The sequence below is a fragment of the Athalia rosae genome, chromosome 1 (genome assembly GCF_917208135.1).
Source record: "Athalia rosae chromosome 1, iyAthRosa1.1, whole genome shotgun sequence".
NCBI lineage: Eukaryota > Metazoa > Arthropoda > Insecta > Hymenoptera > Athaliidae > Athalia > Athalia rosae.
Window position 1 is genome coordinate 30561787 of NC_064026.1, and position 26497 is coordinate 30588283.

Here is a 26497-nt window from a genome sequence, read left to right on the forward strand (position 1 = left end):
TGGTTCGAAGCGTTAGCCAGTCGGTTGTTAGTTTATTTTATCGTCTCCGCGGTGTACACGAGCAGCCAGTTCTCGCGCGCGCGAAGTTTTATTACACACCCCGGCACGTTTCGACTCCGGGGTAGGTACGCGTATAAAGGTACACGCGAATGTAGGTACGTACATAAAATGTCCCGCACATAGGACACGCGTGTGTATACGTACGGGCGAAGTTGGGTGTACATTAAATATACAGGGGGCAACGCGCCTCCCCATTGCGCGCGCAATTCCCATTTACAGGTGAGCAACAAGCGAGGTATTTTATGCCAAATATACATAGGCGTGTACGTATAAATTTTCGATAGTGCGTAGAACGCACGCACGCTTTTTTCTCAGCGTACCTATATACCTTCCTACCCGTGCCCCGGTGTACGCGATTCGTCGCGTTCGTTAGCTAACCAGGTGAGTGCGTACCGGCGACGATTCTCCCGCGTCATCCCCCGCCTCGGAGATAACGCGTAGGGATGCGTTACGCTCGTACAGGGATGAGGGTCAACGGGATAAGGTGTATGTACGCACGGTTGGTTATGTACATATCCTCTGGGATGAAAATTGAACACCGACGAAGAGAATACGGAAAACCGAAGGAATAGACGACCCGCGGCAGCTGACGGGGACGCCACACGCCAGTGCTGCGCGAGCCCTCGGTGCGTGGGGACGTCGTCGTCGTCGTCGTCGTCGTCGTCGTCGAGTCGTAAAGTTCATGTCGTTAGTTAGTTCCGTGAACATTACCACCCCGGTGTGAGTGTTTTTAACAACTATGATAGTAATAAGGGAATAATACGGAACGGGTTACGATCTACCTGTCCACGATCTATTCTGCATCCCTTCGTTCTTTTGCTTTTTTATTCTTCTCGTTTCTCGTTCCTCTTCTTGTTGGCGCGCTGCTCATCAGGGTTCGTTCGTTCGTTTGTTCGTTCGTTCGTTCGTTCTTTCTTTCTTTCGCACGTACGAACATCCGGAGAAGTTGTTCGCAACGGTTATTGGATTTGAGCGTGACCGATAGAAAAAATATGCATAACACAAATTGTATGTATATATAAAGGAGAATAAGCACATATGAAAGTGGAACAGTGAAGAAGCCCGAGTAGTGTGTAGCTCGCATGTATTATTTTTAAACTATACCTACGCTTAGAAAATCGTGTATCCTACTCTTATGTATTTACAAATCCATCCACGCCTCGTTGCAGAGGTATGTAAACTGTAATCTTACCACCGCCCCACGGATATTACAAAAGAGCCGTGTTACAATTCGCTTCGAACTTACCGAGTTTCCGACGGTCAAAAGCATACGGTAAAACCCGACGCGACGCGGACACCGACGCTGATATTCTTCTTACTCTTCGCCCGACTACCACGACTCCGAAGAGTCGTCGGAAGATCGGCTTTTTCTCAAATCTCGTGTGTCTTGAATTTTTCATTTTCAATTATTTATCCAATTTTCTTTTAGTCAAACAAATACCTCAATGGAGCTACTTAACGGCTGGGTTTCTAAGTTTCCATCCATCTCCCTCTGTATTAGAAGTAGTAGCTGACTATATATAGCGGGTGTATAAATAAATCCTAACTGAATATTTAATGCTGCCAACTCTCCCAAGCACGAGATGTGCTGACCAACCCCCCGCACAGTTTTAAGTATTTTTATTTTTCATATCTCGCGTCTATTATAACAGGCAAAATATCACGAGCTAAGATCCGTGTACATACACCGTATAATAACGAGGATATACATACGGCGACACGTACTCCGCGACTCGTCCATTTTTCTTCTTTCTTCCTTCGCTTTTCTTTCTTTTTTTTTTTTTTCTTTTTTTCTTTATCCTCCGCATCTCGCCCTAAAGCCATATGATTCCAACTACCGTATACTTTACGATTATTTTTATATTCTTTTCACATCTGCCGAGCATCGCAACCTTAAAAATGACAGTTACGTATTACGATCTACATCTTTTTTTTTCGTCCATTTCCTAATCGTTCTCGCGGTATAAAATTATTATTATTTTTTTTTTCTCATACCTTTGGCATTTTTTCGTCAGTATTTTCTTTATTGCTATTATAATGCCGAGTCTATTTTTACGTTAATTATAAGGTGACGTTAGTTCGTTGAAGGTAATATACAGTTTCTATTTTATATATAAACTAAAATTAGACCTAGACAAGGATAAACTTGAGAGAACGCGCGGAGGGATAGGGAACGGGGTTATAATAGTTCTATTAATGTGAAACCGTTCTCGCGGGGACAAAATATGATGTAGATATCGCTCTCGTGTCCGTATCGTTTCCATTGTTCCGCGTCAAAGTCGTCGGATTGATGAAATTGTTGTAAAATTTATTTTCCAGGTGATGGAAACGCGGTAGCTGTGCGATTCGGATTTTGTCGTAGATATATATCTGAGCGTGATTGTAGAGGAGGGGAATAGAAGATAACGAAGAGGAGGAAAGGAAAAAGAGGGTGATCTGCCGCTGCAACCGCTTGCGGGGGTGCGGGAGGGGGGGAAGGGGGCTTTTCGAAGTAAGAAATTAATCGGACCCAACGGGATTAGGAGAAAGATGATTTTCACGGGTGGAACAAACTACGAGTATAATCGAAAGAATAATTACAAAGGTGCGGGTGGCAACGATGAAGTGGAGGATAGAAATGATTGCTCTAACGGAATTATTAATGATAAATTGGTCTTGGATCGGGCATGTACGTCATCTATCCGGCAGAAGAGCTCCTTGGAATCTATGAAAGTCCTGAACGAGCCGATGGTAGCAGCTTACTGACCAGTAGTAGCAGGATATCGAGCCGCCGTCAGTGCCAAGTCTCGAACTGGAGTCATAAAGACGTTAAATTTGTCGACGCTAACGCAGCTAAGAAGAAACTAGCGAAAAAAAAAACGATAACTTCCAAATTGTCGTTTCGAATTAGAAGTAATAACGATAACAATAATCGTGATAACGATAAGGGTAATAATAGTGGTGGTAGAAGTATCGACGGGAATAAACCCGTTAACAGGGGAGGTAACACAAAAGAGATTATGCAAAATAATCGTAACTCAACGGAGGAGGGAGCCGCCAATCCCCTTAAGGACTTGACTCACGCATCGCTCAACGAGCCGCTCAAACTTCACAATGCCAACACCCTCAAACTCGTGCAAACTGGTCAGTATGATTGATAAACTTATTGAAAAGAAACCCCTTTCGTTCCCCCCCCACACACCCCACACCCCACCCGCCTCGGATTCATTTCGTTTCCCTGCGATTTCATTACGAATAGCGAGACTATACGGAAAAATTCTTCAAAGAATAAGAAAGGCTTCCACCAGTAGTACGATATCTGTAATAACATCCGTCCGTACCTTCTTCCTCGAATCGCTGAACAATGAAAATTATATCGAATAACCTCATACCAGTTTATATAAGTTATAAAGCAAACAACTGCAGCAGCAGCATCAGCATCACGAGCAGCAATTGTATAAAGTCCTCTTATAGAATCGCGTGCGATTATTGAGCCAACAGTTTTACCGAGCCGCATAGAGCACACGGCTATACGCAGAGAGCTGATCAATTTGCCTGGGCTATAAGAACCAACGAAGCTACTACGCTGCTGAACATCTCCACACCCTACAGTTATACCTGTCATACTCTTGTTCGGTTTATATTATAGCCGGGTACAATTGCGAGAATAATACCAGACTTCTGAGCATCCACACTCTGTTGACTTATAATTCATCCGATAACGGTGGGAATTGTCGTTAGAAGCGAACCGCGATGCCGTCTAGTTTTATTTCTGTAATTCGATGTTCGGTCGTGAGAGAAACATCATCGATCGGCGTCGGTGTTACCGTACAGTTTTTCGAGCAATGTTCCACGAAATTTCGATACTTTCATTCGATATCGCGTACGTATAGCTGTAAAAATTAATTGCGCAGATCGCGTACGTATATAACGCCCCGTTTCGACGACGATATACCCGCACTGCGGGGACGAACAGCGGTCGTTGATTAAAAAATATGCCAGCTTGTTGAAAATTGTCGAAAGCCGCACGCCATGTATCGTAAAATTGATACAGAGTCGCGATGTTATTGGAAAAGAAGAAGAGAAGGAAAAATTTTTCAAAAATTTCTAATGCAGAAGTATACCTGTACGTGTACTTCAACTTTTCCGGCTATACGCACCTGGAGCGTATTTCACAGCTTTGCTATTGTCATCCGTTTTTTCTTCTTTCATTTTTCCGCGAACAACGCTCGTCGTATAGCTTTGAATATCGACATGACTCGAATATATACGTACATATACCGTTGGCCGACTATAATTGCGCCATGAAGAAAGAAATAAGTTTGATAAAACTTCCTTGGATTTTATTGCCCCTTTTTTTTTCTCTATATCCGTACCGTCTTAAAACGTGACCGTTATTATTTCATCCGAGAATTTTATTCCCATCTTACGTATCTCCTTATAGCTTGAGATTTACTTTATACTTTTCTGATCTCGAGCTCATCGTTACGCGGTAGCTATGTGTATAGGTACCGTGTCTACTTGTTCTAACTCGGGTAATAATTATCGAGGCAATTCAATTCCCATGAATCTGCTTATTATCGAAATTCACATTCGTTGTTATCATCACACAGATATATCGAACTTATTATCATTACTCGTATTGCCATTTATTCATCGGATCTCGCAGCGAAATCACACAGTGCAAACAAATGCATATAATACCAACTCGTAACTTTTATCGCGGCGCGAATTATAATCCGCATCATCGTTTGGCTTTGAAGATGTACATACGTAAAACGACAAAAGCTTCGGTGTTGTCGGGAGTAACATGCTGCAGGGGATGATGCTTGTTTAAATTGGACGTGTATAGGCGGCGGTTAAATTCCCGCAGGTGTCTGAAATCGGGGTGAAAATGGGACGGTGAGTGCGCGCGTATCCTACACGGTAGGTGTCGCTCTCAGGATTAGGTATTTATTTATTTAATCACTTACGCGCAGTCATTTTTGGTAATTTTTTTTGTTTGTTTGGTTTTTTTTTTTTTTTTTTCTGCAGAATAATTTGTTCAATCATCGGAACGACATTATTCGTTGTAATATTTTAATGTGAAAGGAGTCTGGTCGCTATGGTAACTACCACGCGAACAGGCAAGGTATTGATCTACCCCACCTGAATTCAGGTCAACCCCTGACTAAACACCTTTTCTATATTATACAATCTTTGACAAGGTTACATTCATTATGCATATTACCGGCGTAGATTAGGGACTCAGCCGTCAGCTATGTCGGCATCATTAACTTAACCTGATGCTGACGGTGCCGGCGTTGCTCCTGCTCCTCCTGCAGCCGCTGCTGCTGCTGCTGCTGCTGCTGCTGCTTCGTCTCCTGCCACTCCGCTTCTCCTGGCGATGCTGTCGCTGCCGATTCTCCTCCTACCTGCTTCGAAGGTGCAGCGGCGTTAGAAGCCTCGTTTATAAGTTGCGACGGCGCACTATAACGCCACTTCGTTAATGAAGATCTAAGCGCGTATAAATTTTCATTACCGATCGGAAAACCCCCCGCGGCATTGAACGTCCGAGACGCGATTCAGTAGCAAAAATGGATGAATTAACGAGAAACAAGAGAGAGAAAAAAAGCGGCAAAAAAAAGAAAAAGAGTGCAAAACACAATAACGAGAGCTTCAAAGCTATACGCGATATCGATGGTACTTTCCATTCTAATCTTCCAATTAGTCAGTCCCTCTCGAATTAGGAATTCGATATCAGAATAAATGGCAAACACGCATACTGTATATGTATATACGGGTATACCGTGTATACGAGATCATTAATCGTTATAATCTCCGAATCCCACTCGCTTTTCACCTGTTGTATCTACCTCGGGAATAAATTTTTCAAATAAAAACTGCAGGCCGGGATCGAGTTTCTTAAAACCATTAAATTACGAAAGAAGAACAAAAGCTCTCTTTCTCTTATTTGAAAGCACGAATCGTTGGATACATTTATAATTGCAATATCCCCTCATCTTTTATCTCTCGAGTCACGATACCCGACGTATTCTCTTCCATTATTTTCTTTGCAATTCTTACCGACGAGCTCCGTCAATTTTCAAAGCCGACGATACGTCGTACTCGTGAATAAAAAAAAACGTGGCCAATTAACATCGATGGAGATATGCCTGTACGACCTGCGGTTATTATCGCGAACGTCATTATTGTTATTCGACTTTGTTCCGAATATGGATCGAGCGAAGAGCAATTGTACAGCCCATCCGCATCGTATATCCGTCAACGGTTAACGAACAAATGCACCCAGTTGGCAAAGAAGAAGGTCTAAACAAACAGAAATAGAACGAAGCGAATATTCCTACAGATAAATTCTCCGTCTGGACATTGTTCATCACGGTCAATAAACTCCCTTTCCGAACGTTGTTCAGCCGTAACACTACTCTACCTTGATTGCGGGAAGCCTGAATAATTCCTTTGCCATGAACAATTTATAACGTACGTATTAGGGTGGGTTGGAATATTTTTTTTTTTATTTACATATTGTCTTAGCATGGGGGCAGAATTTGTACCTTATAAAAAAAGAAAATTTTTCAAATGTGGAAAAAATTTTTTACTTGATATTTTGAGGTAGCCCACTCTTTTTTGTGAATAAATAATTAATCGAGTGGGATACTTCCAGCAATAAATATTTTTCTTTTGGTCGAAAATTATAGAAAATATCTAAAAATTGTCGATTGTGATTGTTTTTTACTGGTTCACTGTTCAAAATTTTTTTCCTATTATTTTTGTAATTCAAGTATAAAATCAAAAAATGACGTGCACTTATTTTGACTTAAAATTGAAGTTTAGTCGGGGAGCCCGAGCTTTGCTGGAGTCAGCGTAGCCAACAGCGTAGCGCTTTGTTGTGAGACGTCACCTTGGGGGCTGAGCAGAGGTGACGCCTCAAAACAAGGCCCCTCTCCCGTGGCTACCTGACTTCAGCTTAGCTCGGGCTCCCTCGTAGACCGAGAAATTCGAAGATTTCGACCCATGCATGGATTGCTACGAATCAAAGTGGCTCTACGACTAAAACCAATCGATATGTCTTAACTTTTCTGCTCCCAACAGCGAATAATTGATGATTACTCAATCGATTTTTGAGCAAAGAATAAATTATTTTTTTAATTAGGTTTAATATGCTTTTCTTGCGTATTTTGATCTCAGGAATCTGAATCTGGAAGAAAAATTGATCTATCTCTAACATTGACCGAGTTATCGCCGATTTTCAGCTTTTTGGGGTCAAAAATAAAAAATTGATTTTTTAGTCTATCTCAATGTAATTTGAGCTCAGAAATTCGAATCCAGAAAAAGAATTAGTCTATCTGCAAAAATGACCGAGTTATCCCCATTTTTTCGCGATTTTTGGCATAAATTTGAGGATATCTCGAAGGGAAAAAATCGTAGCTCAATTTGGACAACGGATTCGTGTTCCTGAGGTCAAAATACATGAGAAAAGTGCCATACGATCGATTTTAAAAAATAAAAATTTTTGGCTAAAATTTGAAAAAATCGTAAGGGGTACCCCTTGGAAAAATCTCAAATTTTGGCCAAAAATTTTAATTTTTTAAAATCGACCGTATGGCACTTTTCTTATGTATTTTGACCCCAGGAACACGAATCCGTTGTCCAAATTGAGCTACGATTTTTTCCCTCCGAGATATCCTCAAATTTATGCCAAAAATCGCGAAAAAATGGGCATAACTCGGTCATTTTTGCAGATGGATCAATTTTTCTTGTGGATTCGGATTTCTGAGCTCAAATTACATTAAGATAGACTGAAAAATCAATTTTTAATTTTTGACCCCAAAAAGCTGAAAATTGGCGATAACTCGGTCAATTTTAGAGATAGATCAATTTTTCTTCCAGATTCGGATTCCTGAGATCAAAATACGCAAGAAAAGCATATTAAACCTAATTAAAAAAATAATTTATTTTCTGCTCAGAAATCGAATTTTTTTTTGGTTCTTCCAGAGTAATCTCACGTTTAATTAGCTCAGGAATTCAAATCTGAAAGCCAAAATTATCTACTCATGCAATCGATCGAGTAATCATTAGGTGGAAACAATTTTCTTTTTTTATAAGGTACAAATTCTGCCCCCATGCTAAGAAAATAGAAAAAAAAATTTTTTTCAACCCACCCCAGTACATATGCACACCTCGTAATTGTGATCAAAGTAACGTTACAGAATCAACTCACCAATAAACAACGACTCGGATATATGCCCAGCTACGGTGCAGGGTAATTAGCGGTAACAAGATTAAGCGCGTTACGCAGCTGATTTGAAGCCGGGCGAGCGTTTTCGAATAATTCAGATTAGATATACGGAACGGGGCGTACATAGTGGTGTTGATTCGTCTGCATTATTGATCACCCTTATAATTCGCCGGATGGCAGAGATTTTTATCGCTAATCGGGCACGTAGACCGTTCAATTTTTCACCTGTGTCCGCAACAGTGTCGGAGTTCGCTCAGGAGTTGGGCGGAGCGATGGAGAGTCACGCTGCAAATGTGCGGCGTTTGGTTGACGATTTTCGGGGACGTTCCGGCGAACCCAGGGGAGATGCCGGCGGCATGCGGAGGGCTTGGGAGAGCCTCTTGCGACAGGTGGAAGCCGACGCTGCGGCGAATTTGGACCTCGCTGGCGTTCTCCAACAACAATTGGCGAGGCCGACGCAGGAGGCCAGCTTCCATCGGAAGATCCAATCCAGAAAGGTACGGCGAACTCTGCAATTTTTTTTTAAGTTTCTCGCGTGTTTTTTTTTTGCATCACGGAGGGGAAAACAGAGGCACGATTCGGCAATAATTCGACTACGTATTCTCTGTTAAGATTTTCGCTCACCGAGAGGCGTACGAACAAGTCGTAAGCAAAACTGAAGAGAAACTTCAGAGGGCACGGGTTGATTACAAACGTGCATACGCGGCGTTGCTGAGCGTCGACGTCGAGGGCGGAGGCGATCATCAGGGACTGAAACGTGCCTACCTCGAAGCTCACAACAGTTACGTTCTTCAATTGAGAGCCACGAATGCGATAACCGAACGTTACCAGCTCCACTGCCTGCCCAATCTCCTCAGAGAAATGACGGAAGTGTACGAGGAACTTTGCGGATTAGCGGGAAGCTGCATGGCCGGAATCGCCGAAGCCGGAGGGGAACGCGCCACGGATCAGGCGAGACGTTATCAGAATGTGGCTAAAGAAGCGAAGGCCGTAGTCCCGTCGAACGACCTCCACCTCATAGCGAGAAGCCTCGTTCCAACCCCCGTAGCCAGAAAACCACCCAGACGACTGTTCGTGCCCCCGTCTCCTCCGGAACAGGTCGCGGTCGACAGACTGTCGCAGGTACCAGCTTTGAGGGATGAACTCGTGCCGACCGGAACGAGCTCCCAACCCTTGATGGAAGATCTTAAGAGAGAATCTGATCGACTTACACAGGAAATAAGCCGGCTGCAGGATTCCCTTGACGCTCTTATCCGCATACAGCGAAAGTACGTTGAAATCTACCGTTATGATTGATGAGAATATTTCGTGAGGATTAATTGTCGAGGGGGAAGATAAAACGAGTTTTGATTGATAGGGGAGTCGAAGGGGGGGGGGGGGGGGGGTGGGGGTGTAGTAGCGTGTAGCGTGGCGAACGTTTCATCGGGTATACCGAGAAAGTGGACACTTTCTATAATGAAGATAAGATGGAAAAAAATTATACCCATTTGTGAAAGATATTCGAGAATATTATACCGGCTTTATTAGCTATTCCAATTTTATTCCACCCGTTATAGTTTTGTTGCTTATTAGTTATAAGGTTGAAACCTGAGAACTGGTGCAGTTTAGCATTTTTATTTCGGCGGTAAAATATTCGCTCGTGAAAAGAAAAATTTTTACTGCCTCTCGCAGAGATTGTTAGTTCTCATATTATAAGTGTGCTACACGTCTACGTAGTAGGTATATACGTTCAAGACATTGGGCTCGTACTTCTCGGTTCGTTTTTCTTTCGCCGTTCTTTGTTTTTTTTTTGTAGAAAAACTTTCGTCTCTAGATATTTTCCTCCCGCTAATTTGTTGGAAAAGCACTAGACCGACCGTTTTCGTTTACAGAAGCGCCGAAAGCAGCCTGTACACAAAAGCAGCTGAACTGCAAGAGGACATTTCCCTGAAGCGTTTCGACCTGGGGGTCGCCCATCTGCAACTAGCCGCTGTGCAAGCGCAGGTTCATACGTTACGCTTATTACCTAACATAAATTTAACATCTCCCGAAATTAACACGTCTGAAAAAATCGAAATCCGGCCCACCCGCTCGCGACATTTTCACCATCGCAAACGATTACGCGTGGGAGTCAAGCGGAGCTTGCAATAATCGAATTACAATCAAGTCGCGACTTTCTCGCGATTGAATGCACATCGGATCCGTTTGTGCATAATATACGTATCTCTTTACATTTCGGTTCTCCCGGTCGTTCCTCGTCCGTGTGATTTTTTCGCGTCGGCAGCGGGGTGACGGGTCGCGTACGATGCGGTCGCTTCGCGTTAATTTTTAGCTCGAAAATTTTTTCAACCGTGGCATAATTTCTAGCGCAATTTGGTTTGATGAAAATCCGCGAATGAGCGGAGACTCGAAAACCACGCGGGTGAGGGCTATGTAGAATCCAGTGGTGCTGGGAAAGAGGAGTTCACGAGGGCGTGTATAATGGGCAACGAAAGGGGGGAAAGGAAACCGACGCGGCGGAGTTCGCTTTGAGTATTATACATTGACAAAAAAAAAAATGAAATGAAAAAGGAGCGAAGAATGGACAAAAAACCTTTTCATAATTCGATCACACGAAATTGAACTTACACCTCGTGACCTGCTCAATTGAATTGTCCTATCCATCGTCGCCGGAGGGGGTCCAAATATAGAGTACGTACACGTATAAGTATACACGCGAGCATAAAGAGATACGTATATATAGATCGCTAATGCACACGCGGTGGGAATCGTACCGAAGAGGGTCGATTTATCGAATTTCTCGGTAAAATTTCTACACCGAGGAAGATAGGAATACAGAAGGAGAAAGAGAGAAAATACGAGATAAGAGACGACGGGGCGCGTGTGCCGCGTCATGCGCCCTGATATCTGGGTCAACATGGCTCTCATATATCCGAAACCAGTCCCAGCCGTGTCTGCCTAGGTCAGGGCGCCTCGCCTCGCAATAATTTCGCAATGGGATGGACTACTCTCCGCTCTCGTATTGTTAGTATAAATACAATAATTATAAATGTATATCGAATGCTCGGAATCCCATGCGGTAACAGAAAAAAAAAATAAAAATAAACAAACAAAATTAATAACAATAACAATACACACCACCCCCCCCCCCCCCCAACCCTTCGTCAACAATTTTTATTAGCTAGCCTATATACCTTTCGTATACAAACATGTCATCGATGAAAACCGCTTAACGTCACTCACAGCAATAATATTTTGACAGCGCGCCCGCGTTGAGTAAAGATCGACAGATCATCTGCATCCACTCCCGTCGTGGAGAATGCTTTTATTTCGTTTTCATTTTTAAATTCGGATGTGTGAATGAGAGAGCGCCCGCCGACGGACGTTTACGTCCAATAATCCGACTTTGATATCCATGTGATTTTTGTGCGTTGTCCGATGGACCGAATTCCAGCGACAATTATACCTTCAGCTGTAAACGATTTTCATTTTTGCCGGTAACATTTTTTAGAAGGAGCTTTTCGGAGGTGGCGAAGCGGGACCACCCGATGGGATGAACGATCGTAAGATGTCCAATGGATCAACTGGAAGTACGAAGCACAAATGGCTAAAAGCTTTCAAGAGCTTAAAAACGAGCTCTCCGACCACGACGCCGGTACCACCAGAAAAGTAAGCTTCCTATGTGTTTATATCAAACGTGATACCGCTCACCCTCATACATGCGATCATTGTCGGACATTCGCCAAACGAAAGAATCACAGTTATTTTAAGGGTGTGTAATTACGCGCTTTCGATATGCATATTACGTACACGTTGATCAACGATTGATTTATTTCGTTCGCCGTACGACGATCGATGTACAAATACCATGGGAATTCACCGAAGGCTCTATCTTTTACGGATTGTTTTTATTATTTATTTAGCGGCTTAATTTTTCGAGCATTCGTTGTACAAAACACCTACTGTAACATTTTAGCCGTGGCTCCCGCGAGGCGGCTTTTTCATCATTCAGCAATTTGAGATCTATGTATATTTTTTTGTCTGTTAATCGCTTTCTTTATTAACATCGATATACCAATATATAAATAAACAAATAACATCAGTCAATGTTTGTAAATGTTCTTCAACAACAACACCAACCACTAACAAAGGGGAAAGCAAGCGATGTATCATGCGGTGTCGACCGTCGTTGCGATGTCAAGGTAATGTCAATGTGAAAAAAAATTCCCCCGAATGTAAAAAGAGCTGCAACCTATTTATATTTGAATACTTCACAATCACTCGTAAATTTATCGAACTATCACACCGTCACAATTTTTCGCATTTATTACAACCCGTTATATGCACACACAAGGCGCACGGAATTGATTCCCCAAGTCTGCTGCAGTATATGTATGTATGTAATTTATCAACCTCTATCCATAAATCATAAAACCCGAATTATTCCAGCCGAAATGAAATGCACTCACGGAATGCCGGACTTGCAAGTTGACGTTATCAAATATCCCGAATCTGCATATTTCACCGAAATATCCATAAATCACCAAAATATTCACTCCGACAATTGTATGGCTATTTTATTTGCTAATGAATTAAGTGCTAATCCGTTTCAGCTGAATTTTTCTTTGCTTTTTTCATCATGATATTAAAACTTATTTACATACAATTCGCTAAGTATTATCACCATCCATGCGTGCGAGGAATATGTAGCTGCACCTACACACACCTGCGCATTTATTGGTATATATTATTCTATATATTTGTACGTACATATATATTTGTGTCTATTCCATATCCCTCACTGATCGTGAATGTGAATGTTGCACCCTCTCGCGCTTTATAATTACATATAGAGTTGAATAAATACGGAGGAGGAAATAAGCCGCGGTTGAAAGTTGGCGTAATAATACAATTAAAAACCAGGGCAAATCTATTCGCGTCAAGCCAATTTGAAGAGAAAGAGAGAGCTGTTTTTCGTCATCCCCCGTATTCATTGTGACCCGAAATTGGAATAACAGAAAAAAAAAAAAAAAAAGTTACGACGGTCCGGGGGAAGGGATGAACCGATTTTTATCGAATTCGTGCTCCTCTAACGCTGTTAAAAATCTGTGTACAGAAAAAATCTGGAGTCCGAAGGCGGCCACGCTTGGAGGGAATACACCTACCGCAAAATAACCCCATGCGACGCCTGCGGTCAAGTTTTACGAGGCCACAGCAGGCAAGGATTCAGATGTCGGGGCTGCAAGACGAACGCCCATGCGGACTGCATAAACTCTGTCCAACCCGCCAACTGTCCGAGTCTCGGATCTAAACGGAGCGGCGGAATACCACTGCTGAGGAGACAGCGGAGCACCGCGTCGCACAGCGAAGATACGAACACCGCCGATCACAGTGAGTACCGTTTACGACACGGTCGAGAGAATTTTTATTTCAAAGTTGTTTTACATACGGAACGTTTTGGACAAGAGAGAAACGCCGAAGAGCGGAACAACCCGGTGGCGCGACGAGGTCCGATCGAATTATTGTATATCTTTTCGGAATTTCGTGGAGATAAAATCGTAGCGTAGAGTGTAAAGGATCGGAGCGCCGGGCTCCCTCTGGAGCGTTCCTTTTCAATTTTGGTCGGTGAAGAGCGGATGACCAGCGGCTAGCAAATTTATTGGCATTTCCCCCCTTTCTTTTACCCTAACCTTGAAAACAACCCTCCGCACCTCTTGTGCTTGCGTTTGTACCATGGCAGACGTGGACGCGATATACCAGGTGCTGAAGCAGGCTGGCGAGATTCGGGGGAACTCGACGAATTCTCCTCCGACACCCCCAACGGCTGATCATCCTCCCTCTGGTGCGGCGGCACCCTTGGCTACGAGGACCTCTTCTTCCCAACCCTGTTCCTCGTCCACCTCTGGTAAGCCACTCCTCTACTAACGATCACTACACAGGGACATGACTCGCTATAAATACCAGTCAGCTCGTTGTGCAAACTGCTTCTTTTCTTTCTTTTTTTTTTTTTTGTTATTCTTTTTCTACATTTTTTCTACTTTAACGTACACGTCGTGGCGATGATGATGATGATGATGATGATGACGATGGTCGGAGGTCCCGGAAAGAGATAAGGGCGTCCGAACCGAGGCGCCCGGATTCGCTTCAAGCTCCTAAACCTTCCCAACCAACCCACCGCCCGCCTCTAGGATCCGGAAATTCTCCTCTAAAGCTTGAATAACGTATAACCCGACCCGCAGCGATCCGTCATACATTATTTTACACCCGTGCAACAGCGTTTTTCAACCTCCTGTCTGAGTAACTATATATGTACACCCGTCCGTTTCGGAAGTTCCTTCCGAACCGTCGCACAGACGTCCGCCAAATTCAATCCGCGATCGACTTTCTCAGCAACTCGGGTTTCCCGCTAAAAGCAGAACCGAGTCGCGCCTCCCCGCACCGAAAGTTGGTCGAAAAACATTGTTTCTTCTTCCATCTCTCCGAAAGTTTCAGTTTGCCAGAAATGCATCCCAGCACGCTAAAAGCACCTTCTCCCACACCGAACGCAGCTCGCTTGAAATTTTTACAGTTCCATAATCGGTAGTAGTAAACACGTAGGTAGCTGGATTGAAATATCGCATGTATAGATTTACGTCTTGGTTACCGCGATTCGTCGCGTTAGTTGAAAGAGAAGCAAAAAACCCCGTCAACGTGTCGGATGTGCTTTATCTTCGCGTACACCTCACGTGCGATCGGAACGCAGTTGTAGGCATATTTCGGGTCGAAATGACGCCTGGTAAAAAATAAATAGAGTCGAGGACGTTCGTGACCATGCAGATTGTCAAGGGTACCATTATTTTCTTTCGCAAGGACGAGCCCAGACCGTTCTGGAGGGAACTACATCGCGAACTTCGATCCGAATCTTTTATTCACGTGGTTAGACCCTACCTACGTCCAATTTATCCGTCATAACACACCTGTCCGTTTTTATTTCATCTCCAAACTATAGTTCGAAGGAGAAAATTGAGTTTGGAAGAATGTCGTGTACACGAATTTCCAGATGAATATAACCAAGACATAAATTTATAACTCAAATGCTCGTGCGGTTCTGCCTCGAAATATTCCTCGCACTGATAATGAAATTCCTCCCATTTTCAACCCCGCATCGCTATTATCAAATTATTCGGTTTTAATCGTTGCGTCGATGAAATTGGACACACGAACAGTGAAATTATTCAAAGATAATCAGATAAAGGATCGAAAAAAGAAAATAAATTAAACAGTTTAAAAAATGATTCCGTGTTCACGAAAATAAAATACCCTAAACCTGTGCAATGTGAACGAGATTTAATCCGTACTTATATAAACTAGATGAATATAACGTTTCTAAAGTCAGAAATAATTATCCCCACGTGGTCAGTTGGCTACTCATAACAGAATTGTTATGTTTATAAAATGAATTACTTTAATTAAGGTGACTAACAGAAATGTTGTGAAAATAGTTTTTATTTTTATTTTTATTTTTGCCAATCCCGTTGCTGCGAAGTTTACACTAGTATATAATACTTTTGAAATTGTCGAGAATGGCATATTTAACGACTCATGAACTAATTACAAAAAGTAATCAGTGTTATAAAGCGTGAATGAAAAATCTGGAGAAAATTGACGAGATTCGATTGGTTAGGACGAGGTAGCGGAGGATCAACTTCGGGCACTCGACCTTTCGGACAGCCTCTGGTTCTGATAGCTCGAGAGCCATCCACTTCGTCCTCGCTGCAACTTAGGCGTAAATCCACCAGACGTCGATGATATTAATCCAATAAATCACATCACGCAACGACGATCTGTTTTCGATATTAATTGAATTGCTTTCTTTTCAATAATTTGTCGTCATTTTCATTTCCTCATTAGCGTCGAGGATCGGGCGCGTGCTTCGAATTCCCATCGTGCCGATGCCCTCGCTCTCGATAATTACAACTTGATAATTTTCATTTTTCACTTCGTTTCACTTTGTCTAATTGTTAACGGGAAACCGGAAATCAATTAAGAGGGGGCACGCTGCACCGTACGTTTAGCAAGAAAATTAAATTGAAAAGGAAAAAAAGAGATAATTAAAAATTAACAAACAATTACCGTTTACCTCTGTTATCTTGATAATTAAGCGATGTGTATACTGTAAATAAAAGAATTTTATTTTCTTCAAATTGATTTCAATAAGTTATTGTTATAAACTATGTTCGACGGACACATTCACTACTTGTATATTATATCATACACTATGCGAGTCGTGTCCCAGCTCTCTTCTTGGTATGCTCGTTGTACGCACGCATTGTGAAATTGTGAATGATCATATCTTGGTATTTATATTTATAAGTAGTATCGTAACTGTATTATAATAATTAGAAGGAGAAAAAAATCCGCCATAAATCAAACGAGAATCAACGTTTAAATCGCATATGTTTGTCTCGTTCCTATGTATACTTACATCGCACAATGTCTAGAAATTTTAAAATCACGATAATTTAGTCCCTTTTTGTTATGAAAAAATACAAATAGAGAACCGAAGTACAAAATCTACCTACAATAGCGATTACCCATTTTTGCATGCCACTTATAATTTCTAGTCAGAAATTACCCGAAAGGAATAATTAGGTTAGTTATACAAAGTCAGCATCGTTACATCTACAGTTTGATTAGAATAGAATTGAACCGCCCCGCATACAGAGCAGCTGTTGAGGGAGAAATTCCTCCCCATTCAATTATCATAACTATTGTACGATTATATATAGGTAGATGAAATTTTTTTTAGTCTTTTTTTTTTTTTCTAATCTCTCTAACGAGACAATCGAGCCGATGCGAACGTTGAGTGATTATAGATAACGCTAATCGAATTGATATCATGAAAAATGAAGCGCCCCATAGTCCGCAACGTCGGAGGGAGCGATTAAATTTGAGGATGAAGAGCCTCAGTCTGGACTCACCCGAAGGTTCAGCTCACACTCGTCAACGTCCTCGGGATTATTATTCAACCGGACCTAGAGAATCCACGCCACCCCGACACTCGGACAGCGGCGGTACCAGCCGATTGTGTACGTATCAATAATTGGATGATCATCGTACGATCGTCCTCCCACCTTTCGATCGAACCCTCCCCAAGGTGAATCAAGCGGACCCGGTCTACATGACATTGTGTTTGTTCAGCTCCTTGCAGCCCCAGTCAAGGGCACGGGGGTCACAAATTATTGCGAAGTACAATGCGGATGTCTAGCATGGAATTGCCGGACGAGAACGAAAAATCGTACTCTTCCGCCAGCACATCGCCGTGCCCGTCTCCCCACGCTGCGAACGCTAATCATTTGAATCCGTTCTCGTCGGGAAAACGCGTTTTACCGCCGAACAATCTTTACGTTGTTCTCTACAACTTTAACGCTCGTCATCGCGATGAATTGGACCTAAAGTGAGTTACGCGGAAATTGAATTACCGCGGCGTATTATACCGCAGCGTTTGGTCCGAACGACGAGGCGGCAATTAATTTCTCCAATATATCGTTCAATTTTAGGGCAGGGTACAAAGTGACCGTGGTAGACAGATCGGACCCTGACTGGTGGAAGGGAAAATGCTTGGGCGGAAGGGCCGGTTATTTTCCGAGCGCGTACGTCATGCGGGTTGAATCGGGACAGAAGACCCTCCAAGTAACCCGGAACCTCCAGCTCGCCGATCAAACGACTCTGCTCCGAGACCAGGTAGGTGTTTTCCTTTTTTTCTATTATTCGTACCCTTTCCTCGCGATCGGATCACTCGAAAATTGGTCCGAACCGGGAGCCGCACTTCCGAACGGTACAGAAAACTTGACGTCGTTTCCGAAGTAAAACAAAAACCGGTAACTCATATTCCCCGCAAATAAAAAAACAGATCGTCATACAAATCGGCGAGGAAGTCGACGGCGTCGCTATGGTCAGATGCGCGTCCAACGTCACGTCCGCGGCGGATCAATTTGGAAAAGACAGCGAACCGCGGTTGAAGGAAACCCTGTGTCCTCTCAAGTACCTGCAGGAGGTGTGACCCCCGCCCTCGCAGCTCAGCTTTCGATTCGTATCACAAGGGAAGCAACAACCGCAACAACAACAACAAAAACAGCAAAATAAGCAACAGCAGCAACGATGCAATAACAACGGCAACGTGGAAACGAGCGGTGCCGAAAAATACTACGACTGTTTGCAATGCGGCGAAGAATGCCGACACGTGAAAAACAGCGCCGTTAGCGTTACCGGTGTTAAAAGAGCCCCGGAGCAGCAAACGGCGACCGACAATTCGTCAAATTATGCCGTTCAAACCGGCAACAAGAACAACAGCGTCGGAGACTGTGTACCGAAGAACATCAATATTACTGTCAACAGCAATAGCAACAACAACAATCCGAATTTGCTACTTCCGGCAACCCCTCTGGCGTCGAAAGGCGATTCTTTATCACGCCCGGCGATATTCATGACAAGAAAGCTCCCCCAAACGCCGGCGAGGAAACGTTCGTCTTTGGCACGTCCAGTTCGCGTGCACGACTCTTTTGTACAACCGAAAATAACGTCGAATTACAACAGCTATTATCAGCAGCCTAACGATAATTATAACGCCTATAACAATTTTGAAAGTAACAATTTTGAACCAACTACGCAGTGGCCTGCGCGTATCAGACTAGAAGAGATGATCGACTATTCGCTACCTCAATCTCAGAGTAAAGATAACTTCAAGCGGAGCTTTAAGGACACTGAAAAGTTGCTAAATAAGGTAATTAGCGGCAACAATGTGGACCAAGATGTAGATAGCGTAAAACGATGTTCCCTCATGTAAGAAAAAAAAAAAAAAATCAAGAAAAAACACAAAAAAAAAAACAAAAAACAAAAAGAAATGGAAAAGAGATCCCTACCAATTATTGTACTCGTCTGTATACCGTTCTTATATACCTATTATTACATTAAATTATACGATGAATTTTTATAGCCATATACCCTTTGTACCCGACGCCTGTGCCGCGATTACTTTCCCCCCCCCCCCCCTCATTGACGACAAAAATCTCAACGACATCTTGAGACGTAATGAACAATTTAGCCAAATCTCTCTCGAATCGACGACGATCACGATTGGAAGCAGGTGCATTTGGCGTCGCAACTTCCTAACTTGAGTTATTTTTCATCCGCACTCTCTTATTACCTTGATCTTGATGTTTCAAGAGCACCCCTAACAAAAAAAAAAACACCCTACACAAGTATATACTCGGAAATATTCCTTTGCGGTGAAGTCAAGTTTAATTGTTTCCACTTACACATTTATGTTACATGGTAAAGTTTGCATATCTTTGCGAAATTTTTCCGCTTGCTTATCCGATTTATGCGAGCTAGCGTTACACGCAGCCTTCGATTCGATTCGAATTTTAACCGGAATTGATAGCACAGTGCGGGGAAAAAAAAATGTCGTCGGATTTCCAACTTCGCGTCGCTCGATAATTTTTCATGCGTATAATTTGCGACTTTCTATTTCGCTGATTTCTCGCGAATTCGAGCTTGCAACGGGAGACGCTAGTTTTTTTCGCTTTGCGAGTTTCGCGCGTTTCGAGTGAACACTTTCTTTTAGCGTATAGGATCGTTAATAATCACGAATGTGATGTAAAGCAAAGTAATACTATCCGAGTTATTCTTCAAAGTTTATTATACGAATCAAACCGTACATAGCATGTGTATATCTATCGTCATATAAGAATGAAGTTATATTATCTTGATATGTCGTAGGTATTTATAACGAGTGCCCTTTCCTTGTTAAAATCGTATACACATTATACATTATATAATACGTCTAGATGTATAAGTGAGTATTCCCCAAAAATAAAATGAAAAATGAATAAAAACCATTTAAAAAATATAAAATAAAACCATGCCCAGTATTTTTTAAGTATTAAAGGCAAGGAAAACTTGTATCGTTGTGCCCATCTGTTAGATTAATATACCATATCTATATATACTCTCTTTACACAGGTTAGTGTAAGTGCCTATCAAAGATTTTGAAATTTTAAGAGGAAGAAGAATTAACAAACTATAGAAAAATGAGAAATTAAAAATTTCCATTCGGATAACTTTGACTGTCGAGGGCAAAGCGTCGTTACGAAACTACGTGACGATGAGAGGGTGGAGGGATAGGCGAGAGGGTTGGTGACAACTCGATCCATAATTTAATTAACGGGTGGCGTATTATGTAATAAAATGATATGATATAATAATTTTGGTGCTGATGCTTGGTGAAATAGACGAATCAAAAAAATCTTTGATTGTGCACGTAACGTGGTGTATAGGAAAATGTATTTATTCAAATTATAGACTGCACGAAATATACATGGGGCATTCCTCGTCAAACCGAAGACGTCCCAATTTACCGGTTTCTGATAGCGTTCGAAATTTTTTTAAACTTATAATTTATCCAAACCAAAACCCGGACCCATGAGCATTTTTTATTCGGAGCTCTCATTTTTTAATCATGCATTCCTCAAAATTCACGTTTACTACAAAAAAGAGAATTTGGATGTTCGTTTTCTGAATGACAGCCCAATCTAGAGAGAAAATTATGAGGCCTTGAGCTTTACGGAAATCCTTTGCATTTTTGGCGTCAACGAATTTGACGCTACATTGATAAATTACACAAAGAATTAATTTTTGAAAAACCCACAACTTCGATTTGGGGTATTTTACGCCCAACAAAAGTGGTGGAATAGACAAAATTTTCCAGACCAGAATCAAAGTCTGCGCTCGATTCTACGAGCTCTCATTCACAAAATTGTGAAAGTGGATTACTTTTTTTCACTTTAAATAGAATCTGTATGTAAGACTTTCCACGTTAGACGTATGCCAACGAAAACTCGTCGTGAAAATGTCAATTTCATCGTCAAATTTCGATCATTCGTTCCGAGCTCAAGCGCTTCCGATTTCCTTCGTATTTCTACCGCTCCGCGGCGTACCGCTCCGTGGCGTACCGCCGCGTCTCATCTCTTTGCGCCGTGCTCACGCCCCGTTAAGCTTTCTCGCAACGGAATCCCTTTCTAAAAAGAATCACCCAAATGCAGTCGGCAGATCAGTCGGTTACGAGCTTCAGCTCGGTCGTCTCAAGGCGAACCTACGTCGCTTTTCGCGACACCCAATTTTTACACGTGCGTCGGGCTCTCCGACAGCCGGCACGTGCCGCAACTTAAACATAATTTATAGCTTTTTAATAGACGAGGTGTGAAATTCCTTTCCTGATGTTTTTCTTGCTCCTATTGTGAGCAGGTGTCGGACGAGCTGTCATCACCTGATAAAGATCTTGTTCACACCTCTTAATTCAATTATCCCTTCCATCCACCTGATCGGCGGCATTCCCTTCCGGTATGTCTACGAATTTTAGGTGACCGCAAACCATATAAGGAAGTAAATATGTGAAAATTCAGTACATATTTAAACGGTTCAGAGTACATTCAAGGAGTTCAATTCTGTCCCATTCTGCCATACTAAAGCATAAGCCTGTTACTTCAGAATTAGAGGCACCGGGTGTACAAAAAAAAAAAAAAAAAAAAATTCAAATAAATTTATTTTCACTTGCATCGCGTTGTTATACATTATGAAAGGAAAACTGACAAATTTCATTGTTATTTTCCGCGCTCACGATAAATAACATAATTTCGCCTATTCCAACTTAAGGCCTAAAATACCCGAAATCGAAGTTGTGGGTTTTCCAAAAATTAATTCTTTGTGTTATTCATCAATATAGCGTCGAATTCGTTGTCGTTAAAAATGCAAAGGATTTTTTCTGTAAAGCTTAACATTTGAGGTCTCATAATTTTCTCCCTAGAATGAGCTGTCATTCAGAAAACGAACATCAAAATTCTCATTTTTGTAGTGAATGTGAATTTTGAAGAATGCATAATTCAAAGATGAGAGCTCCGAAAAAAAATGCTCTAGGGTGTGGGTTCTGGTTTAGATAAACTATATGTTCAAAATAATTTTGAAGGCTATCGGAAACCGGTAAGTTGGGACGTTCGCGGTTTGACGCGGAATACCTCATATATTATACACAATATATATATCCATACATAGGTATACCTATACATAACATACACTAAACATATGCTCATGTTCTTATGTAATAGAACGAAAAACTGAGAGAAAGAGCTGGTAACCGAGAAACAAAATGAATAATATTATCGTCGTACCATTATTATTGCATTAATTGTTATTATTATTCCAATTATCACTGTTGTGTTATATTTGAGAGTATATCAGATTCCAATTCTGGAATCGCCCAGTAATAGACGTTTCTACTTAGTAACTCGATTCATTATCGTCGTAAGCATTAATATTTGCAACACAATCGGGAAAAAAATTATTGCAATTAAAGGAACAAACACAATATACGGGCTGTTAATTATGAAAATGATTATCACGATAATGACAATTTGCATTAAGAGTTTAATGACCCGTCAGTAAGCGGTTTTTGGCGATGAATAAATTTTCATCCGATTCGAAAGTTATATACAATATATGCATATATTATATTCAATCATACGGGAATTGTTGTTAGTTCAATGAAATCAATTTATGTATTATGTTCAATGGAAATGAACCTCCGTTCAGTAGCTGCGATAAAAACTGAAGTAGTCACAGACGTTGCGGCTAGTTTCGGAAATTTCAAAGCAACCAAGGAAAAAAGAGAAAAGTGAAAAATTCCACCGTTGTTATTAAAATACTTGGTTGGTGAAACTCGTTTCAAAGTTGTTGTTTTTTTTTTTTCATCATAATTTTATTATCAATTTAAATATTTATGAGTAGTAATTTTTCTTATGCAGACTGTTATATTATTAAATAATAATCATTATATAAATCAAATAATAACCATATAATAATAACAAGTCCTCTCGACTCGATGTCTTTTTAATTGTGTAACCAAGATGAGGTGCTTTTACAGCTGTTTGTCATCTATTAATTCAACATAATCCGTTCTCATTCACAATTGTATTGTAATAGCCGTTTTATCCATTCATGACAATCACCAAACGCGCCTCGATACAGTAGGAATATTTATTCTTAACGACTTTATACATACCTATCCAGAATGTGACATTTATCTGAAATGAACAGAAACAAATATATATATATACATATATATTACGATATATAACCAACAAAAAAAATTCCTTTCAATTTTTTCACGAATTTACTTTGCAGCTTTTGTATTGTCGTTAATTTCAATGTACTATACGTATTACATATAATATTGTTTTCCAAAAATAAAATCTAGAACTCTCTATACATATGAATTTCTAAATTATTGTTTATTACGCGTACAACATACCTAATTATTTCGATTCCTCAGGAGAGTATTATGATTGAAAAAATATTCGCTTTGTTTGGATAGGGTTCAGAAATTAAAATAACAAATAAAGATGACATTAGTTTCCATTTGATTTTATTTTATTGTCACATACGATCATTATTCTAATATCTATACATTTTACAAACGCCTGCGCAGGATGATAAGTAAACGAATAAAATACACAGCGTATAACTTCCTGGTCGATATTTAAGCAAAATAAAGGAACAAAAACTATTTATAATAACGAATCGTACGCACGGTAAGAAACTGTACAATCGATACAACGCCTCTTCAATGTAAAAGTGTGATGATAAAATCTGCTTCGCTTTCTGATTCGGAATGAAATTTACAACTTGAGCTTGGCTCCCCTGACAATGGGGAACTTATCTCCCGAGCAGATACCCCGGAAATCATCGAGGGAAAGGTCGTAAACGGCGACACCTCCGAGTCCCTTCGACTTGGCGTAGGTCGCCTTGTTTCCTGCGGTATCGGGGTCTTCGAATCCGACCCAGATGCCGTCAGCCCCGGTCTGTTCGTTGTACGCTTGGTAACCGTAGCTTCCGTACTTCTTCGAGGGATCGTTGACGCGCCTCAGACGACCGACGGCGGATTCCGTGAGACGGGTGCAGACTTCGGTGTAGGACAAAAGCCCCGGTGTTTGGGTGTGCGGGCCCTCGAGTCCCGGGCCGTCGACGTCGATCGGTGGGACTCCGGAGATTTGACTGTCGGCTGTTAACTTCCAGGTGCGAGCGAATGCCGGAATACCGACCACTACCTTCGGTCCTGGAGCGCCGTGTTCCAACCAGTATCTGCCGGGGCGTTATTATCGAATATTTAGCGTCGAGAAATCCCCCTGATTTTCGACTACACTCACCTGACACTGGCGTCGACGTTGTCGTCGGCGACACGTCCGAAACTTCCGTAAATCGGAGCTGGATAATCCGCTTCTTTAGGGTTACGCGTCGGCGTCTTCTGGTCGAAAGCGAAGAGGTGAACGGCGTCCAGATTAGGAATGAGAGACCTAACGTCGTAGTAGACTGAAAATGTATTTCAATAATTTTCGTTAATAACTGTGGGATTGGTTTAGTTCGTTTTTTTTTTTTATTTCGGAAAATTCTTCCGCTCGTTCCACTCACCACTGGAGTTGACGTGAGGAAGTACGGTGAGAGTGAGCAGCTTGCCTCGCGTTCTGAGTCGGTTTTTCAAATCACGAACGAGAATGGTGAAACCGTCGCGGTGTTCAACCTCCTTTGTGTCCTTGAATTTCCCGTAACCGAATAAGTTCTTCACCCCGTGGAAAAAGCTTCCGATGGCACCGCGGTTTTTCTTGACCTTCACTTCGGGGAACTGCCAGGCTAGATCGACACCGTCGAATTCGTAATCGTTCAAAAGCCGTTCGATGGAGTTGACGAACTTTGCTCGGGCCTCGTTGGTTTCGGTCTGAAAAAAAAGAAAACAAAAAAAAAAAATTAAATGTCGAGTGAAATTTCCGGATTAGCTCATCGGATCTTCCGACACTCACCAGAGTGAGGTACTTGTGGGTCTCTTCGTAGGGGTCGTCGTTTCCACCGATGCTGATGAGGACCTTTGGCCCGTCGGGGATCCTCTTCATCTGATTGATGAGTCTGTAGAAGGCATAACCAGCTCCGGTGTCGAGATGCGGATTGCCAGAAACGACCTCTTGTGTTTCCGCGTTAATCCGGGCGGACGCATAGACTATGTGAGTGCAGAGTGAGAAAGCCGGGCGGATGTCGTCGATCTGGAATTTGGCAGGACCTGTGGGTCGACGACGAACGATTATTCGATATTTGTACGTTATTTGTTTATTCGATCGTACGTGACGAATAATGATACGTATATTTCTACCTTCTCGTTCGAATGAGGTTGCGTTCCAGTAACAAACAACCTTGTCGTGTTCGTGGGTCCCGAAAGCGGACGTCGCGATGCAGAGCGCCGCTAAAACTCCTGCGATGATCAACTTCATCTCGATATCTGCGCAATAAAAAATAAATTCACATACGTCTACGGTAAAGTCTTCTTTTTCCTCGATTTTAATTATTCGGCCAACTTTGCCGATTTTTCGATTTACACATGCGAAACTGGTCTACCGGTTCTCGGAGAAGCGAAAGTGTCTTTTTATACGGCGCGTGTAACCGCGCTCGTCGAAAAAACTTTCTACAAACACATACAGTCCTTGTTTTGCAAAATTCGTCCGCGAGTCTGAAAGTCGAGTGCGTCGTAGTTTTGAAAAATATTACAAAACCGCGAATCTATCGGATTCTTTATTTTTGCCAACTAACGAATTCTGGCGACAACAAAAAAGAAGTGGAACCAGTATTTTCGATATTCGTTTCAAAATATCAGTGCAATATATCGAGAACCGCACTTACCTCGTCTGCGATGAAACGTAGACTGACTATCATCCGCGATGGAGTATTAACGCGAAGGCTTCGAAACATCGCCTTGGTCCCCGCAGCAAAATTATAATACTTCACTGGTGGGGTTCACTCGAATCGTTACGTCATCATCCAAACAGTTCAAGCGTGATTCGAAGAAGTTATTTAGCTTGTGACGCTCGCGAAGAAACGATGCTCGATCGGAACCTACATTATATTCCCGCAGGGCGCCGTCTTATATTTGAATTCCAGGAGGCGAAAAAATATAGGGGGACTCGATTTTAACGAGGAGTGATTTTCGACAGGTATACGTGTATAGGTATATGATTAAAAAATTTTGCTGCAGCGAAACGCGTTCGATTTGCGATGACCCGATTGACTGCAAGTATAGTCAAGGTCCAAAGTACAAATCTGCGATTGCTTCGCTCGCGGTATTGCTCGTAACGTACGTATAACTAGAGCAGAGCATATAATCGCGCG

At 41.9% G+C, this 26497-nt stretch overlaps 3 protein-coding genes across 7 annotated transcripts; 2 read left to right on the top strand and 1 right to left on the bottom strand.

The window, feature by feature from the left end:
* LOC105683778 lies at positions 1-18311 on the top strand. 5 transcript variants are annotated; one of them, XM_020851026.3, is made up of 13 exons: positions 1-279; positions 2380-3183; positions 8519-8775; positions 8891-9546; positions 10150-10261; positions 11769-11926; positions 12409-12459; positions 13374-13648; positions 13998-14162; positions 17149-17325; positions 17438-17693; positions 17797-17980; positions 18150-18311. In XM_020851026.3, exons 2-13 carry the CDS (start codon positions 2727-2729, stop codon positions 18297-18299), a joined length of 2898 nt encoding a protein of 965 aa, XP_020706685.2. In that variant the 5' UTR covers positions 1-279; positions 2380-2726; the 3' UTR covers positions 18300-18311. The 5 variants fall into 5 exon arrangements, with proteins under 5 accessions (XP_020706685.2, XP_012252078.2, XP_048505095.1 ...); XM_012396655.4 differs by lacking the exon at positions 1-279 and adding an exon at positions 625-780; XM_048649137.1 differs by lacking the exon at positions 1-279 and adding an exon at positions 1100-1231.
* LOC112694886 (myb-like protein M) lies at positions 18300-23852 on the top strand (the record flags this gene model as incomplete). Its single annotated transcript, XM_025746388.2, has 1 exon — positions 18300-23852. A coding segment is annotated over one exon (783 nt), but the record flags the coding sequence as incomplete, so codon positions are not given.
* On the bottom strand, positions 23698-26154 carry LOC105683808 (chitinase-like protein Idgf4). Its single transcript, XM_012396709.3, has 6 exons — positions 26012-26154; positions 25488-25613; positions 25144-25397; positions 24758-25061; positions 24496-24658; positions 23698-24430 (listed from the first exon to the last, which is right to left on the bottom strand). The coding sequence occupies exons 2-6, from the start codon at positions 25603-25605 to the stop codon at positions 23968-23970; spliced, it is 1302 nt and encodes a 433-aa protein (XP_012252132.2). The 5' UTR covers positions 25606-25613; positions 26012-26154; the 3' UTR covers positions 23698-23967.
* Between the last annotated feature and the right edge of the window lie 343 nt (positions 26155-26497).